This window comes from Argopecten irradians, chromosome 3 (assembly GCF_041381155.1).
Source record: "Argopecten irradians isolate NY chromosome 3, Ai_NY, whole genome shotgun sequence".
In the NCBI taxonomy this organism is placed as follows: domain Eukaryota; kingdom Metazoa; phylum Mollusca; class Bivalvia; order Pectinida; family Pectinidae; genus Argopecten; species Argopecten irradians.
In genome coordinates this window covers 42,846,669-42,865,997 of record NC_091136.1, presented here as the reverse complement: position 1 = coordinate 42,865,997, position 19,329 = coordinate 42,846,669, and the positions used below count along the sequence as shown (strand labels likewise).

General features: G+C 35.7%; 1 protein-coding gene across 1 annotated transcript; it reads left to right on the top strand.

Annotated features, from left to right (window-relative positions):
• The first annotated feature begins 7,140 nt into the window (after nt 1–7,140).
• LOC138318670 (follistatin-related protein 3-like) lies at nt 7,141–18,423 on the top strand. The gene is made up of 2 exons (XM_069261266.1): nt 7,141–7,586; nt 16,903–18,423. Exons 1-2 carry the CDS (start codon nt 7,352–7,354, stop codon nt 17,382–17,384), a joined length of 717 nt encoding a protein of 238 aa, XP_069117367.1. The 5' UTR covers nt 7,141–7,351; the 3' UTR covers nt 17,385–18,423.
• The last annotated feature ends 906 nt before the right edge of the window (nt 18,424–19,329 follow it).

Below are 19,329 nucleotides of genomic sequence, written 5' to 3'. Positions count from 1 at the left end.
TACTCAAATCGCTCTTACGGTTGTGTTAACATTATTAGATACATGTTCTTGTCTAAAAATAATTTCATCAACTCCTCGGTGGTTATGTATTGCATTTGTTTAATGTGCGTGGCTTTGACTCGGGTAAGGGTACAGCGTACATGTTGTACCTGCTTAATCGTATTGATCAACGATTTGGAATTTCAATGGTATTAATCAATATACTTAAAGATGCTCCACCGCCGACAAATAGTATTTTTTCACTATCAAAAACAGGAGCAGACGAGTTAGCATTTTTCTTCAGTTACAAAAATTACTTACTTTACACCATTACCACCATTGAAAAGTTTGAGCTTCTAATTCTATGTCAAGTTAAAAATATAGAAAATAATTAACTGCATCCCGAAAAAATTCCTACGCACTATTTCCTATATTGAATGAAGTACTGATTGCGCATGCACCAAAGCCAAAATGAAAAAATATATATTATTTTTTGTGTTAATTAGACTTACATACACACGATTGAACACCAATTATTGTTCAAATAATGAATATCATTTATGCTCTGTCGGCGGTGGAGCATCTTTAACAATGTTGTGGAATTTGTCACTATTTCTTGTCATATGTTTCATAAGGAATGTAGAACAATACATTTATGTCATCCTTTGCTTCGTGGTTATGTAACGAATTAGCCTTACTGAATTTTCCCTTTAAGCCTTCTTTTACGAAAACTAATTTTTCATTTTCTGTCGCCTATGAGTTGTTGTTAATTATTTTGATGTCTTTGTCCAGATGAACTCTTTGGTGACGTAGCAAAATATGTGAAACAATTGTAACAAATTAAAACCCTGCTACAAAATGATGATTGGTTGTAAGTCATGTATTAGTATGATATTTACATTACCTACATTACGCCTCTCCCATCTCCAGATGTTCGCGACATTAATTTAATTATATTACATAAAACTATTTCAACTCACTGGTTGATGCCATATCTTATTTTAAATTCCAATTGCTCATACCAATCCATTGAAAAGTGAATGCTCGGAAATAATGGTCAATCACTACAGTATCAGGCCCGAAGATAGCCAAAATTTTTACAGAGTTTCGACAGGGCATCTGGTATTATCGCCCCAGTATCGCTATAATTTCCGAGATAATCTAACGTGTAACGTGTTGATGAATGCATGGCCCGGACCAGTGGTGAGAAAGCTGTCCTCGGAATCAGCGGGTTCATGCCTCGTTTGTTTTGTGGTTTATTCTGTTAGTTAACTCCCTTGTGATGGTGTCCTGACGTAAAGATTACAACCAGCTTATCAAAGATAAGGGTGCTTAATCCTGTAACACCGTGAACCGTTTATTCACAAAAGGAAGCAGTGAACCTTGTTTTCGCAGAAGACAGGCCCTGGTACTCGCCACAAGTATGAATGTCTGACCGCAAAGTTCGGAATTGATTTATTAGTGCATGAAATGTGCGAAAATATTCACAAAACCGTTGATAAGCAAAATTACCCCGTGTCCCTTATTATACGTATACTTAAACCCAAAAAGTAATTCATCCCCCCCCCCCAAAAAAAAAAACAACCCAAAAAACAAATCGAGATATAGAATGATTACATAGTGAAATCTTCCGTAATGTGTCATATAAACAAGTGTAGAGTACGCGTGTGGCTCAGGAGTCTGTGGTATGCTGTGTTTTATCTCCGAGTAAGGTGGAACTCTTGTCTATTTATAGTGTAATCACACTGAATTATACCTCTAAAGACACAGAAACACAGGACAAAACCGTCACTCCATTCACTTAATTCTGAGCGCTGAGCAGAAGAAAAAAATAAAACTTAAATATACTGATACAATACGAACTAAGTCGTGTTGACATGAATTAGAATCAAGAAAAAGACGCAACATGCATCGTTGCTATGTCAATGACAAGTTCAACAGGGTATATATCTGCCCTTTAGGTAGGGCGTAAGAATTGTACCTGTTGCCCCTATGGCATGATCGTAAACTTTTTTTCGCAACGTCTCTCTTGACACCACATTCGGCGCTCGCCCCTGTGAGGTAAGCTCTTGGTTCTGTCCCTTGGCCAAGAAAAAACATAGTCTATAAAAGTGGTAGTTTCTACTCCTGCTTAGCGTTCAGCGTTAAAGGGACATGAACCTAAATATTCATGAAAATTTGAGTAAAATACATATTAAAGACGTGTCAGATACCTTACTAAGTAATATATATAAGTTATTGTGCAAATGTGTCAAATAAAATAATTATGATGGAAATTCCATCTTTCTGTATTTTAAACAGGCCCGGTCGAATTTTGTAACGATAGTACAATAGTGTTGAACTTTAGTGAACTCCCACAATGCACTGAACAAATCAAATGCATGTAAACAAAATGGTGGGTCAAAAACGTGGGTGAAGCGAACACAAACGAATTCCGATAGAAAACAGTGTACGTCAAAAGTCAGTAACGTGCGCGATTGGGAAAGTAGGTAAATATGAACGGATCGCTGAAATGCAAGAGACGGGAGCAACTCCCCAATTTATACTTTATACTTGCGTGATTTACATATGTGCAATTAGTCGGGAACCTTCGCGGTGCCCTGTCATGATCGAATGAAAAGTATCGTTTGACTTTTGACTTATCATTCTTACGCTAAATACAAATTGTTTTATAACAATTTTGGCTTAAACTTCATTTGTCAGCCATCTTAAATTAGTAAATAATTTTAAAATGTGGAAAACTAATATTCCTTGTCACGTAAGCAAGTTTGTTGTTCATTATAACCTCGCTTTCGGCCAGCTTTCGTTTTGTGTTCCAAAAATAGAATATGACGGTCTATTTTTATCATTTTTGAGGTAGATATTCCCCACGTTTTCCTGTCGTTTTAGATAACCAGTCATTGTAATAAAATATTCAATAAACATCTGAAAACCATATCTAAGCATACAGAACAAATAGTTTAAGGTTCATATCCCTTTAAGGGCGACTTGTTTGCACGTTGTCAGTATAATGTGACCGGGTGAGGTATATTGCTTTGTGTCTTCGGCTGCATGTTTCGGTGATATAGCTCTATACAAGTATTAGCTTCCCCAAAACCTAAGTGGATTGGAACCTTTGGATTGGAAAGAATGTAGAAATTAAACAACGATATGATGATATTGCTTAGCAATTTCAATTTCTATTTGTTGGAAGCCATTTTATAATTTAAGACTCTTTTGTCATCAACAAATAAAAAGGGTTTTATGCAGAAATAGCTAAGCTCAGAAAAAAAGACAAAGAAAATATTGAACTTTATCTCCTATGTTTCATTCCGCTTATAGTATGTACTGTCATTCCGCATTCCTCATTTAAGTATTCCGTGTTCCGTCAATTAGCATACGAATTGTCTGATATTTATGATTACGCGATGGTGTTCTAAATAAGAAATATTAAAAATGTCGCTAATATGGTATACTACTATAGATACATTTGCTCCACCTGTAAATGGAACCAGATTTCATGAAAAAATGCATGATTAATAGAAAATCCATATTCAGAATAGTTTTACCACGAATACTTGTTCTTCACTTAAATCTCAACGGATGCAAGCACTTTGTGTGACCATGATTTATCCGGAAAAATTGTGTCCGAATCCGGACAGATTCAAGTTTGTTTCCGTAATTCGTTTTTTAGTATAACTTCAACAGACACTGCGTGTAATACACGTATCATGCGTCTGATTCAAGCATTCTTGCGACATGACTCTCCTGCAAGGATGGCGTGAATTGCTCGTAAAACTAACTGCTACGCCTCAAGCGGCGTAGCGAAAAATGGTAAGAGTTACACTATACAAGAAGACACAACACGAATATACCGCAGTATCTCAAAACACGGGAGGTTCAAGGTTCAAAATGTTACCAGGCCCAACACACACATCTGGGTCGCAAGTCCCAGTACCCCTGCTCGATTCGTCAAGAGCGGGCGGCCGCCGGCAACCCGGCGAGGCGGCTAAGTCACTCGATTCAAAGAAAAAGTGCGCCGGTGGCGCGACCGGCGTACGCCGGATCAGCCGGTTTTGATTCACCGGCTAATACCGGCGCAAGATGGCGGAATGAGGGTTAGATATTTGTTGACGAAACTCTCTTTAAGCAAAACTCAATCCTTTCAGACATAAATTCTCCAAACATTGTGATTTTCTTGTTGTATTCATTAACGGACAGGAATTGAAACCTCTTTTGACACGCTAAGGTATGTAGATATCCATTTATGAAGCGAATACATCGAAACGAGCGGTGATGTATAGACTTAGATGTATGTACCCCAGGCGTTTGGATCTATATATATTTTTTCTCTATATAATGTAATGCATACGGTGTCACAGCGGTTTATATCAAATGCCTGTGTATATACATTCTATTAGTGCGATTATTATAAAATTTGTAAATATAATGTATATAAAAATTGAACGTTTTATTCCAAGTATATTAAATTTCTATGACTTCTCTTGGACTGCTTATCAATAACAATAAAAACAGATTTAAGATTTACACTTTCGAAAACAACACATTTAAAGTTCTAATGAATCGTTTTCGTCAAACACATGTAATTCAGAGTGTAATATAAGAAAATAGATTTATGTGTACAGTATTATACATACATATACATTGTAAGTACATAATTCAGAAAGAATGCTCAAAAGTGAATATGATTGTACGGGCATTCTGTTAATTCCTATATAAAGACATGAGATAAAGAATTCTACTGGTGACATGTAGTAAAGAAATAAACATTGCCACACCAGGGTATCAATCTAAACCCAGTTTGTTACTAGTAAGATAACTCATGCTTGACTAACCAGTGCTTCAGCGATCTCTTGAATTTTAGTTAGAATAAATAATGATTGGTATGTGGCCCATTGCAACAATGCATGGAGCGACAGTGCTTGGGGCGACAAAAAACCTTGCCGATATCACGCGACTGTGCGATAAAACAATCATGTGCCTCTGTCGCATTAACGAGAAAATAAAATTTGTCGCACCAACAGCTTATTTTTGTTGCTATGTCACTCCGAGCATTGTCTCACTGTTGCTTCGCGTATTGTCTTGTGATGTGTAATTAAATTCCAAGCTGTAATGCTAGAAAATTATGTCTTATTACATGTATATAATTCTACAATACAAATTACAATGCATCATACATTGCATCAAATGTGCATTACAATAGGAACGCACGGAGCGATTTTGTGAGGAGCGACAATGCGACATGGCCGAAATAGGCCATCACATATGTTTTTGTCCTGCTAAAGATTAAAGTTACGTACATGTTTACATTCAAATCAGTAAGGCTTCTTGGTCCATACCTCGAGCTTTGTTTGCTCAAAATTTTCATGAAATAAAGACTAAACAATAGGATGGCTCTTAAATCTTGGCATACCCCTGATAAAGCGGGGAAGCCGTTTATTTTATTAGATTTATATTATAAGGAAATATGATTTTAAGTTTCTTGAAAAATTTTAGCGAAGGTGAGCGAAAATAACGCCAAACTGGCCTTATAAGCATAAGGCCAGGCGCCACCCTTCAACACAAGAGATTAATGTGGTTTGATGCAATTTCTTATATTTGTTCTTTTGGAATAAAACAGCATACACGTGTATATTATATAGAGTAGCACGCATGATGAAGAAAAACTAAGAAGGGGGGGGGGGGTATTCATTTTCCAAAGGCGAAGCAACAAAACAATAACATTAGCCAGTCATGGTGTCCTATTAATATCATCTCTATATGTATTTGTTTGATTGACCTCCTGTTACACATAGATCGTGTGTCTGGAGTGAATAAAATGAATTGAATTGAATATTAAACTCTAATGATTTATGAATTTCTTAAAGCTATTGGCCCGGTAATGAAAAATACGAATATTTGAATGCTAAATTTCTTATTGGCAATATCGCTTTTGCTTCCAAATACGCATTGATAAACTTAAATTCAGTCTTTGATTGTGTTTGATGTAAAACTTAAAATATTACTAAAGCTCCGAAAAAATGTCCGCCATGGTGGAATACGCCGGTTATGCTTGTGTTGTCAGATCGCCCGGTCGTCGCCCGGTCACATGACCGGCGTACGCCAGTAGCCGCTTTTCAGAACGAATCGAGCAGGGGTAGTGATACTGACTTGTCGTTCTTCAAGGGCCGTAGCTGTCAAGCTAAACTCCATCATAGCGTATAAACTTATTAGGTTATTTTAATGTTGGAAAAGTACAGTACAACCAGTACTTTGATTATATGCATAGGAAATAAGCTTTCAAATTTTTCTAACATGAAGTGGTGTCTAATCGGCGAACCCTTCGTAACATAACTTATTATCTAGTTGGCTTTACTAAACTTCATACTTTAAACATTTTCTCTGTGTTCAGTGAAGTAGAAGAGTCTGTGTTACATTTCTCGGGAAGTTTGGTTAACAAAATGCAAGTCAATGGCCGATTAGTGTGTGGCCCCGATTTCTTCATTTTCACTCTCAAATTCATAAGAAAATCGTCGACAAATATTTTATTTTAACAACACTTGCAAAAACCAGTTTCATTCATCCAGTAAAGCTTTATTTGTTCAGCTTAACATTATCCAAGGAAAACTCACTGTTATAATCCGTTTCTGGTTTTTCATGTTTGGAACATGTTTTGTCTATCTTTGGATTTCCCTAGTGCCTATTCTATAGTCTGTGAACATAGATATGTTTGAAAGTGTTAATTCTTCGTGGGGAACAAAAGCCACCGAGTGGTACAGTATATACATATATATACAAGATCAATATTCCGATTAATTTGATTTTCATTTGTCAATATTGATCATACTTCGCGAAAAGTTCACCCTTAATGCCCCCGTAGACGAAACCACAGACTACAAATATGCGCACAACTTTGGATAGTCCATTTTTATTGTAGGGGCATGTCTGGGTGCTCGATACGGATTTTTAATCATTTAACAAATTTTAATTGCAAACTCGTGAAAACGATCATTTTAAAAATTGTTTAAGTGTTTAGCGACATTAACTTATGCTTAAATGTCCGTCAAAATGAGTATATAACATTGAGAGAGTACTTGTTTAACCTTATTCAATGGACTTGTCTGTTTGCTGGGCTGAGCCAATGGTTGAGTAGTAAACCCATTCAGCGGATTGTTGGTCTAGCCTACTACACATTGAATAGGATAGACATGTATATAGTAAGTCATAATCTCGCTGAGCAGACGACACAATGGAAGGAATATAGGGAGCAGGTATCGCTGTGAGGAGATGAACTTATTGAAGCCAGTCGAATTTCATATACATAAACATTAATATTTTTTTCTCCCAACAACCTGGCGAAATCTTGGGTTTACAAACTTGACTTATTTTTGCCATGGATGGGAGTTATTGCATCACAGTATCTGCATTTTGGATTATTTTCCTAATTTGGAATGAGGGTCAGTGTTTTGCATTGCCACAGTCAAAATCCTGTCCGTCAGAATGTGACCCTACGAAATGTCCAGTTGTCCAGTATTGTAGGGGGAATGTGGTCAGAGATTCGTGTGGATGCTGTCTGGAATGCTCCTCGGACACATGGATCCATACCAAATATCCAGTGGTCAAAAAAGGTATTTTATTGTATTGGTTAATGATTTTAAAATGCGAATAGTAGTTCAATTATGCCTTCTTCTAAGGTTTACAAGATTAAAGATACAATTATTTTATTAAAATAATTTAAATTCAAGATCAATAGAAAATATAACAAAACAATATATGTAATTAACAAAAAAGAGTTGAATATCATATTTTTCAGAAAATTATGAATCATTTCTATTTTCATTTTTGTTTTCATTCCTCAAAAGTTTCCATATTCCGAAAACATTTCTTGACAAGTTTTGTAGTGGCTATTATAAGAACGGTACAGTAACCTTTAAGCTTACATTGCACAATTTGTCAATCCGTACTATCCCAGACAGACGAAATGATGGACAGTTCACTGCGAAATGATGGAAGAACTCGTGTCCAAATCAAGTTCATTATCATATCATTAATTTAAAACATTAATCGAGCATAATAAAATATTTTAAATTAAGCCGCTCATGAATTTCATCACTCTTTTGAGGCTACAAATTAGGTTTGACATTTAAAGACTACATGGACAAATCAGACAATGGGAAGACCCCTTAGTCAGACACTAATTAGTAATTACTAAGTATGATCAATAGATAACTCACGTGTCGTCTTTATACATATTCTTTATCAGTCAAGTTCAAAGACGTTAGATTGTAGACGGGCTTAAAACTTAAAATTGAAGAAAGAAAAAAAAACTTAGACGTCATATTTGATGTTAAATATCTTCACGCCTTTAAATCAGTAAACATATTTACGTCTGACAGCCGATAAACACGTTCGTGTCAATTTAACATCAAGCAAACAAAATAATGAAGGATATCAGTCAGCCCTTAATTAACCAATTAACTTGTCAGCAAATTAATTGAATTAGTCCATTAAACTCTGAATGTCATTCGTTTCTCTTCTTGGGGAAGGAACATGAACATTTTGACTAAGGTTTGTCAATAAACATTGCATTAGTGTAATCCGTCTTGTGTTTGTTTAGTGACGTAACTTTGACAGAACAGTAAAGTATACGGTCCGGACTATAAGGCTCAAGGCTTAAACACACGAAATGTCTTTTCACAGCCCAATGATGACGTAACACACATTCACGGGAAATCAAAGAAACTTGCGTTTATATTCAAAGCAACGAAGTCGTAAACGATTTAACATATAACTGAGAACATATATTAAGTAAAGAATAAACGATATTTTGCATTGTCACTGAAGTATGTTCAGCCTTAAGAGATCTTTAAACTATACTGGAGTTGTAAATCTTTAATGTCTGTACCGTGGGAGTACGCTAGACTGACACAAAACGCTCGAGTGCTATCTGACAGGCATTTATTATCATACTATTATACTACCTGTGAAGGCATGGTTAACTTCAAGTTATGCCGGTAAATATGCAATAAACTATTCACATTTCAATTGAATGCCAGATAAAAAAAAAAGTGAAAATGATACCGTTTCCCCTATGGTGAGAAATGTTATAAGCTACTTGAAAGTATGACATTCTTTTCGTAGAATATATTATTAGATGAGAAATTCAACTCGGTGCATAAATGTCTTGACAGCACACGTGTCTGACATCAGCTGACTTGGTCTGGTTTTAGTCTGTCCTCGACCCAGCACGTTCCTATCCCTGGCACCATCCTATCATCACCAGTCGAAGTCCCTCGTCTGTTCGTCATGTAGTCCCCAGCTTTTCATTTTAATTGATGGTTTATACTTCCCCTCCTCATCAGAAATGAGTAATGACCCAATTCCTCTTTACAAGTCATCTAAAACAATCATTCTCAACTTCATGTATCCCTTCGCGGTTACAATCACCCATTCCATCACCAATGAAATCATTGACCCTTCTTTTTCTAAATCCTCCAATAAAATCATCAGCCTTTCTTCTATTCATCACATTGTCAGTGAAATCATTGATCTCGTCAATAAAATCAATATACTCTTGAGATACCTGATATACCTTTCCACATTGCTCCCCTCCGCATTGCCTATCCCGTTACGTTAGACCAGTAAAACCTCCTCGGCTTTTCTAGTACTTCTTGAGTAATGTCTTAATTAACCATATATACATACACCAACAAGCAATCATCAATCTCCCACAATGAATTACGTTAATGAACACGTACATATGGACAACGCTCGTGTTCATATAATTTACCGCAACAACAGTTCACCTTATTATGCTGCAATAGTATAACTATGAGCCGAACCACCGTGATTCTTAGAAATTCAAACTATGATACTATCAGTTTACTTACAGTTGATGACAGATGAGACCGCTACGTTACCTGTTTATTCATATTTATCATCTTGATTTTTTGAGAGAGAAAAAAAGAGATTTATCATTTCAATGGCGTAATTTTCAATATCTTTTAATGGCAAAATGTGAGCTCACGCCCAATCATGGTCATTTGGACAGTCAAGGTGCCATAAAAACCAGCATTTTATTGCCACGAACAAGCAAACAAAGAAGAGGAGTGATAATGTTAAAACATCTAGCATTTTAATCACCAATTCACATATTTATATGTAATCGGTGTGGTTTTGAAAAATATGCAAAACAGAAGTTTAAGATCAAATTGAAGGGCATTGTTTGAATTTTGTTTTCATTTTGACATTTTTGAGATAAGAAGAAAGACACACACCAAAAAAACACCCAGAAATCTAAAACCAAATTCAAGATGACTTTGATTTTAATTTCCATTTGAAATCCTTTGAGTTAAAAATTAATATATAATATGCTTGTTTAAAGTGGAGACATTAAAATACTGAAATACGTGACAAGTCAACACGTAAAAAGGCAAACTGAGACAGAAATAAGCCTGATACGCCAGCTACCTTTGTGTTTGGCGTGTTTTAAAAGAAAAGAATTATGCAGATGTAAACAGGTAAAGAGAATTACGTCATGGATGTCTTTTGAAGTACCTGAGGTTAGAGGTCTGAAACAAAATAGAGAATAAAAATAGAGATTTCCTGTGAAGTTTTCACTTCTGAGCCCAATAGCACGTGTCTCAAATATACGTAATTGATATTTAATGTATTAAAACATTGCTTAATGGATGCGGAATGGAAGATACGCGTACATTAGGGGAACGCACAAGTATTTAGCAAGACTGACACGATAATTCTTACACTGATCCCATCAGACTGGTATTTTAATCGTGGTATTTTAATCGCGGTGTCGGAATTGTTTTTGCTATTACTTTTTGTGAAATTCTTCAGAACACGTGTCAGTGAATGAGGTGGGAAAAAACACAGATACTATTTTGCATTTAGATACATGTATATCAATACATGCATATTTAAGTATCGCACTAAGAATCTAAGACGCCTCGAATACATTGTGATTACCTAAATGGGGTTTAACTTTCATTTTCTATTATGAATACATATTACATTTCAATTTTGCCTGACTTCTGATATCTAATCGGTGATTGGTTGAGAGAATATATAGATATTATTGATAATTATTTCTGGACTGACACTTCAAAAATATCAATTGTAAAGGAATGCTAAAGAATTGAATTAACTTAAATACAATTCATTACTTGGGAGTGTAAATGTAAGAAAAGAGAGAAAAATCGCTTGAGAAAATAGGTATTGTCACCAACTTATTCTATTCGTTATTTTTATTCGTTCTTAATATTCAATATGTGATACTAAAAATCTTGTGAGAATACGAGTCAAACCATTCGGCCCATGGCTGACCTCTTGAACCGCTCACACGTGAAGTAGACCAGAACATCTTATAAACCATGTCGGTATACGGAGGTGTTGTATCAGTTTTATTAATAATAAATATACACCCTACCATGTGTCTACAACCGTCTCTCCATCATCATTTATCTGAAGAGAAAGTGTCGGGATATGAACCAAATCTGAGTATGCAAGTACAAGAAATATTTACCAATTACGTGGTTACCACGTTTTCTGAGTTAATGACGTATGACATCACATTGTCCCCTGGTGTAGTTAGAAAATTAAGTGTTAATTATGGTTAGCTTTACAATTCGATTAACCATTCAAGTAGAAACTATGATAATTTGATTTTAAATCTAACTAGTTCTTGGAACAGTAAAATATTGATTGCTTGATTTTTATTTTGATACTTGCCGCGATAAAACCGTTTTTTTAATATCAATTCATTATACATGTTGATATCATGTACAGTTTTGCCCATTAACAGTTCCATCAGCTGGTGCTGTCAATCATAAATATAGGAATACGAAACTACATGTATAATAGTTGGAGTTCAGTGGCTAGCTCTGTTTCCAATACAGTAGTCTAGAATTTTCGTGGAAGCTTTTTTGACTCGCCATTCTCATAAGATGAAAATACCAGTAAAATATGCTCCACACGAAATTCTATGTGAATCAGTTCGAGTTACATGTATTTAATTAAATATGTAATTATTTATTCTAGAATGCATGTCTCAGCGCAAATTACCACAAATAATATATTCTTGTCTACAAAACTCCTTACAGTCAAAATACCACAAAAATCTAATCTTATCTACAAAACTCCTTACAAAATACCACAAATAATCTATTCTTGTCTACAAACCTCCTTACAAAATACCACAAAAATCTATTCTAGTCTACAAAACTTCTTACAAAATACCACGAAAATCTATTCTTGCCTTTAGTTTTTTGTCGAAATAAGAAAAACCTGCTCCAGTCTGCAAAAATAACAGGTTTCAGTAGGTACCAAAACTCCATGCATTATGCTTTCCTTAACTGCCAAATTTCATTCAAAATACCACAAACTGTTTTTGAATGTATAGAAAGATTCATTGTCTGCAAAACCCCAAACAAGAGTAGATTACTAACAGTTAACCGATAAAGCACTATCTATAGAACGCCGTTACTTTCAGCGACAGGTGGTACCGATTGAGATAAAGGCATTTTCCAATTAGCTGTGGTAAATTAAGTCCTTTCGGTTAGTTGACCTTCTAATCCGTCGATAAGTTATACCACATCATGATAACAGGCGTAGCTTTATTGGTGTACAGATAACTCTGTTTCTAACAATGATCAAACCCCGGAATTCCCCCCATCGTTCTTGTCTGCTCCTCTCCATTCTCTTCTTTTGTTGGAATGTTTTGTTCTGAATGTTTGTTTCCCCCTAACCTACCGAGCTCATTTGGACTTGATTGTTATTGTCTCCTTTATTAGCTGTACTGCAGGTAGTGTCTTAGAATGGTAGCTGTCCCTTGGCATGATCACTAAAGGCGACTGAATTAAGGAATTATATTTTCTAGTTTTCCTAAACTGCTTTTTCTCGATAATGGTTTACTTTCCGTATTGAATCTGATATGTTCTTTGATATTCACTGCTCTGTAAGTCAGACGTTTAAATGGATAACTGCCATCCCCGTTGCAATCTGGAATCTTATCTTTTCTATCCCTATAATCTTACTAACGTATCCCTTGACACCGCTTCACTTTTTATCTGGAGTTGGTCCCCAAGCCGAGACACACCTTAGTCTATGACAATGGTAGCCGTTACTCCTGTTTAGCGTGTAGCATGAATTGCTAATGTAATGTGTGTGTCGCGTTAGAATGAATGGGATGTTTCGGTATATTCATGTTAAGTATCTTTGTAGTATAGTAAGATCTTTGTTCTTTTTATACTGATATCCTACTGAAGTTTGTCAGCACGCATCGGCCAGTCACAATATACTTACAACGGGCATACCAGTCGTGTGATGCACTCCCTTTGTGGTGAGCACTAGGCTGGAGCAGAAACTATCACTATTATAGACTACGATGTGTCTCAGTAAGGGGACAGAACCAGAGCCTTCCTCATAGGAGCGGACGCTCAACTCAAGCCAAAAGTGAGGCGGTGTAAAGGGAGACGTTAGGAAGATGGAAGTTGAAAATAACAGAAATATTAAGATTCCAAATTTATTTGCATGCAATGGGGAGAGCATGTATAATTCTACAGTTTTGGCGACATGCTTCTGTAATATATATAGCAATCCGAAAACGTCCCTATACATGTAGCTGTTAAAGGTATGTTAAGTATAATCAGTCAGACTTCAACAAGGTTCAGAACAGTTGTTGTATCTAGCGACTCCCTATGTAGCTGATGAACTTTTTCAAACATATTTCACCATGTTTATTTTTCATATTTACCTCTTTTTTATTTCCTTACATTATTATATATTAATGTAATACTGGTCCAGGAGTTCTCTTGACTGAAATTTTGAAAACACATATAAATTGCGTCCAAGTCTACACATCAAGCTGATAGCTTTTTGAACCCTTCGTCGCTCCATCCCCTCTCCCATCTTTAAATAAACACAAAGTTAACATCCCTCCCACTTAAACCCTTACCCTTTATCAGGAGTGGTATCTCGTTTTTATCGTTTTACCGTGATCTGTTGGTCACGATTAAGGATTATATCCGACCTATCGAAGAAAACAAGACAGAGTATCAAGATTTGACCTGTTCGGAACTCCTTAGAAAAACATTAATATAAAAAATTGTTGATTTAATCCGACAGAAATATTGGATATAAAACAAAGAAAAAGCATTACGAAGTCAACAATCTTTATCATTTGATAAACGGTTTGAAACATGATTTAGATAGGTTAAGTTTGATCAATATACTTCTTTATCTGTTTTTAACACACTCAATAATGTTGAAACACAAAGCTGACAAATCGTATAATCAATTCGGAGTGAAGTTGACAAAGTTGGTAACACGGACTGTCTATTAAATCAATCTTAATACGTCATACCGACAAAAGATAACGTCAACCAGACAAACTTCTCAATTATAATCTCATGTCCATCAAAATTTTGGCAATAAAAAACGTGGATAAAACAAAAGCAGTGTTGTATTATCCCGGCCTGACGGACCTGTTTCCACGGGTGAGAACATAACATGTACCCGAGGGGCGGGGGAGTGTCGCGTTTCGCACGATGTCACCGATACATCTCCGTGTGTAACCTGATCCACTCGGCTTGAGTAGCGACGGATACAAGATATTCGAGATCTTATCCCTTTAAACTGCCGTTCGATATCTTCTTATATTACACACAATTATACATAATAAATACCTTTATATTCTATTATATCTGGATGTTGAAGCGTTTTTAATTGTACGTATAGAGTATTGGTATTGATTACAATGTTAATTGATTGTAATGATATCCTTAATAAATTAATTGATAATTTGATGTCTGTTGAACTCTGTCTGTGTTTTTGATCTTGGATCTATATTAATACATATAATGTATATTTGACGGGCCGATCCCGGTAAAAGTTTACCTTACACACCCAGGTTAAATGTAAAATAACTGCCGTACTAATGTCGAATTATCCTCTTACATAGATAAATGTGACCTGTCGGGTGTTAAATACTGACATCAGTGTTTATTACACAGAATACACTAGCCTTGACATTGATCGGGATAAGTTTGTACAATCAATTATTTCTATATGCAGAACAATAAATCTTGTCGCCAAAACGACTCGGATTAGCCTTAACCCCTTTATATATTTCTAATTATATGAATTTTATGTTTAAATTTAAATTGATCTGTTTGTACTTTTAGAGACACGTAATTTATCATACTATTTCAATCTGATAAAACATCTTACAATATATTAATATATATTTTTGTGAAAACGAGCTTAGTTTCGTTTATATTTGAATTCGACTAGTTATGACGAGTTAAGTGCATACATTACGTTTTGCCATAAAGACGTTACTTACAAGACCAAGGACACGTTTTTTATCGGGGTGTGTCTATTCCAATTTTGAAACTTAATTTACACTTTGATGTCTATTGCATTTTTCCATTCATCATTGTTGACATTGTCTAATCAGTTTTAGGTTAAAGTGAACTACCACTAAGACACTCTTAACATTGGTATTCAGTAAAAACCTATAAATTCGCGGTAACTATGTACCTTTTATGGAACCTTTGTTTGAAGGTATATTAGTCTGGTTTTCATACTTGGTTCGATATGAATCAGAATATTTCATTGTTAGCGTAAAGGAAAAAATGAAATACGGTGTTTTAACAACTGTCAATTACACATAGTTATAGCCAGAGAATAAAAGGACTTAAAGTCTTGCACTGCAGCGCCAGATTTGGTCCCTCCTGGACTCATCAGCAATGTGTTCGGGTACAGTAGGTCTATATTGAGTGTCGTCACCACCATAGTCAACAGAAAGGAGCCATCTATACAGAAAATAGCTGTCGGATACTTTATAATATATGTATCTGAAAGAACACCCATATAACAGCCACATCTTATGATGTATCGTCTGTTTCTTTGATTACGATTACGTGCACTTCCCAAATGGACCGAGCCCCTCTCTTTTAATAAATACTTACAATCAATGGTAATCGGAGATGGCCACTTTAAACAGCGTTTTAAATACATGTTACAAGCGGATGTAACCATAATTAAATTTTACTGATACATCAGTATATGCTTTGTGGCATCGCCGACTTCCCAATGTAACGAAGGAGCATGCTATTCAAACGGTTTATTGACCACATCAGATGCTTGACAAAGCGGAAATAGGTGCATCAGATTTCAAATCAGGCGTGTTCTAGAAACCAAAATACGTGTTCGTATGCTGTTCGTTAAACAATATAATGAAATGCTATTGAAATGAAAACATCTTAATTCGGTTTAGTGAAGGTTAAAAGACGGGTTCTGTTCGTGAAATTATTAAATGAAAGATATTGAATGGATAAGAGGGGATACACTTTACAATTTCTACTACTAATTCGATTCGTCTGTTCCCGTTCGGCCCCCAACCGTGCGTGCTAGCTAACGTGATTACAGAGTGATGTACCGTTCTGACTACCGCCAGACCCTTGTAGATTAACGACGATTGATGGCCACAGAAACCGAACACCCGAGTGATGATAGGTTTATGTCAGCGGCTTCTGAAGAAACTAGACGTAAAATCTTAATAAAACAACTTGCGATGCTTCCTTATGCCTCGTTCGCCTGTCCCTCATGGCTAATAAGATAATGTTGGCACAGCGATAGTATTGTAAAGGTACAAAAATGTACGTCTAGGAGAATCAGACCGTAGTTTTGAAACTTTGGCTGCTGTCGCACGGAACGCTGATTACATTTTGTAGCTATCTGATATAATAGTAGAACAAAATTTTGTCAGTCAGAGCAAATGAAAAGAAGGAATTTGTCTGACATAGTTATGAGAAAGAATTCCTTATAATTTTTCATGACGATTTGCGCGTAGATTCTAGTTGTTTAAACAACAAACCACATAATTGAACTTTTAGTTAAAGTATTTGTATTTTCTTTATTTTCTAGGTGGTTCGTGCGAGCAAGTCAAATGTCCCAGATTCAAAGTATGCATGGAAAATATGCAAGGACTACCACTATGCACGTGTCCAAACATTCTGATATGCAAACGGCGTAGACGCAAAGACAAGGAAGTGTGCGGAAGTGACGGAAATACTTATTATTCTCGGTGTCATATGAGAGTGACCGGATGTACAATCAAAACGAGGTTGAAAGTCCGACATAAGGGCTCATGCTCACCAAACTCTTACATGGTTGCCACGCAACAGTATGGCGACACCGTGAAATACCCGGATAGTGAGTACGACTTGCGACGACGGAGGAAGAAGAACCGCCGAAAGGACAAAAGAAAGCAAAAACATAAAAAACTTAGACGAAGAAAACGACGATATAGGAAAAGGAAATATAGTTATCAGCGACATAGGCGACGGAAGACAAGATACTTTAATGATAAACTAACTAAACCGTCAGCAGAGAGGAGAAATTTATAGCAGATGTAGTGATAGCAGATTTCAAATGTTTGTGGTAATAACAAAGATAAAAAAACACCAGATATTTCTAAGCATTGTTTAGGTTTACACGGACATGTACATTTTTCAAGCGAGGCATTGAAATTCTGTTTAAAATGGAATCAAAATCTAGACAGAAATACTTTGCAATTTCTATAGAAAATAGTATTTATAATGAACGCATAATACATACTGGAAATGGCTATGGAAGTATATTAAGGAGTTGATGTCATTCCAGTGTTTGGCCAACCGTAAAACCATCTGTATCTATGTCATATGTTAGACTGTTTTGTGTCATTTGGAACCAATTAGGCGCTTACTGTAAGAAAAAAAGCTTTGAATTTCATACAAGCTGTGCACATCAGAAGTCGGAGAAAGCAAAGGTTTGGTTTATTGAATGTGACTAAACTGCAGTGCTAAAATGAAACAACCTTAACATAATAAATATTGTAACTTTAGACGTATAATTTGTATGTGATAAGTCGAGTTTGGGTTTGAATGCTTCATGTTTGAGTCGAGTGTTATGTATATAATGTGTAGTGTACAATTGTCATTTTGCGGGGAGTAATCTTTGATCTCGATAAATAGACTTTATTCCCGCAATCGATGCGTCCATGTTTTCCCTCTTTCATTGTTTTCAATTACAGTGACAGGAGAGAGGTTTCTTGTCTATGCGGACAATGTTCACTTTAATCGGACATATGTCCTCTTTTACTAAAAAATCAGTTTTGTTTTAAAATACAATACCTAATAGAGACTGACTTCCTCCACTTGAAAATTGCGCATTTGTTATGATTTCTTACATTCTTCATCTTGTAATTTCAAACAACATCTATCCATTTTTCGTTAATTTGGTAAGGCGATGTAGCAGTGTCTCCTGGATAAGCTAGATACTCGTGAGATAAAAGATGATTTTCAGATGTGTTTGAAGGAGATAAGTGTAAGGTTGGGTGCGAAAGTTCTGAAACAGTTTCCGTACGTCACGTTATGTCAGTGTTAATTAAATCTTGATGTGAATTAACGTGTGTTTGACTTTTATCGTTCGGTGTTCAATATACGTAACAATGTAGATTGGAACTGAGGTTCTGTCTGGAGCTCACGACATGCAGTACCTATTTGACTAGCTAGACCTATGTATAATTTGTGCCAAAAATTCATAAAACCTTCAGTATACAGATTGTCGGATGGACATCTTGGTAACTCAAATGAAAATTGTGAATTGTCCATAAAGAAAAGAAAGCTGAACTTACAGTACAAGAAACCCTATTGGCAATGAATAAATGCGTCGTTTAGACACCTATATGTAAGTGAAGGTTAAAATTCCAAAAGCGATTCAATAAAATACAACCCATTGACTAGTCCAACATAGCAACAGATGTATGCATGCCGATGGACGACGCAAATTAATTTGAACGTTATCGTCTGCTTTAGTCGGGGATCAAAGGTTTAATCGACACTTGCAGATTGATAGAGGTATTCATTAGAAATTGACTTGTATAACATGTGCTTCATTTTTAAAAAGCTGTTTGATGCCCGTATTTACACAATCTTTCATCGGTTTCAGACGGCGTACTTCAGACATTTTGACAGAAACATATAAATGCCCAAAGCAGACGTCTTAGTCTGGTGTTAGGGCAAGAGGAAACTCGGGTCTATGTGTGTCTTGTAAAGGGTCGGCGTTAGAATGTCAAATTCGGTGGCTAACATGTAATGACGCCCTAAACTCGATTTGTAGTTACATCACCGATTTTTTTACATAGGTAAATACAAAAGAATGAACGCAAACTATGTGACATTTACAATTAAAATAAATAATTATATAATAATACCCTTTTACGTTAGTTACATAAACAAATACTAATCTAACAAACACGCCTGGTAATAAATTCTTTTAGCGATCATAAACAAAAATGTAAACATTTGGGGA

Bases quoted from the DNA above. Each gene is read 5' to 3' on its own strand.
- LOC138318670 (XM_069261266.1), top strand. From the start codon at position 7,352: ATGGATGGGAGTTATTGCATCACAGTATCTGCATTTTGGATTATTTTC. The intron at 7,587-16,902 runs GTATTTTATTGT...TTTATTTTCTAG, and splicing joins ATATCCAGTGGTCAAAAAAG to GTGGTTCGTGCGAGCAAGTC.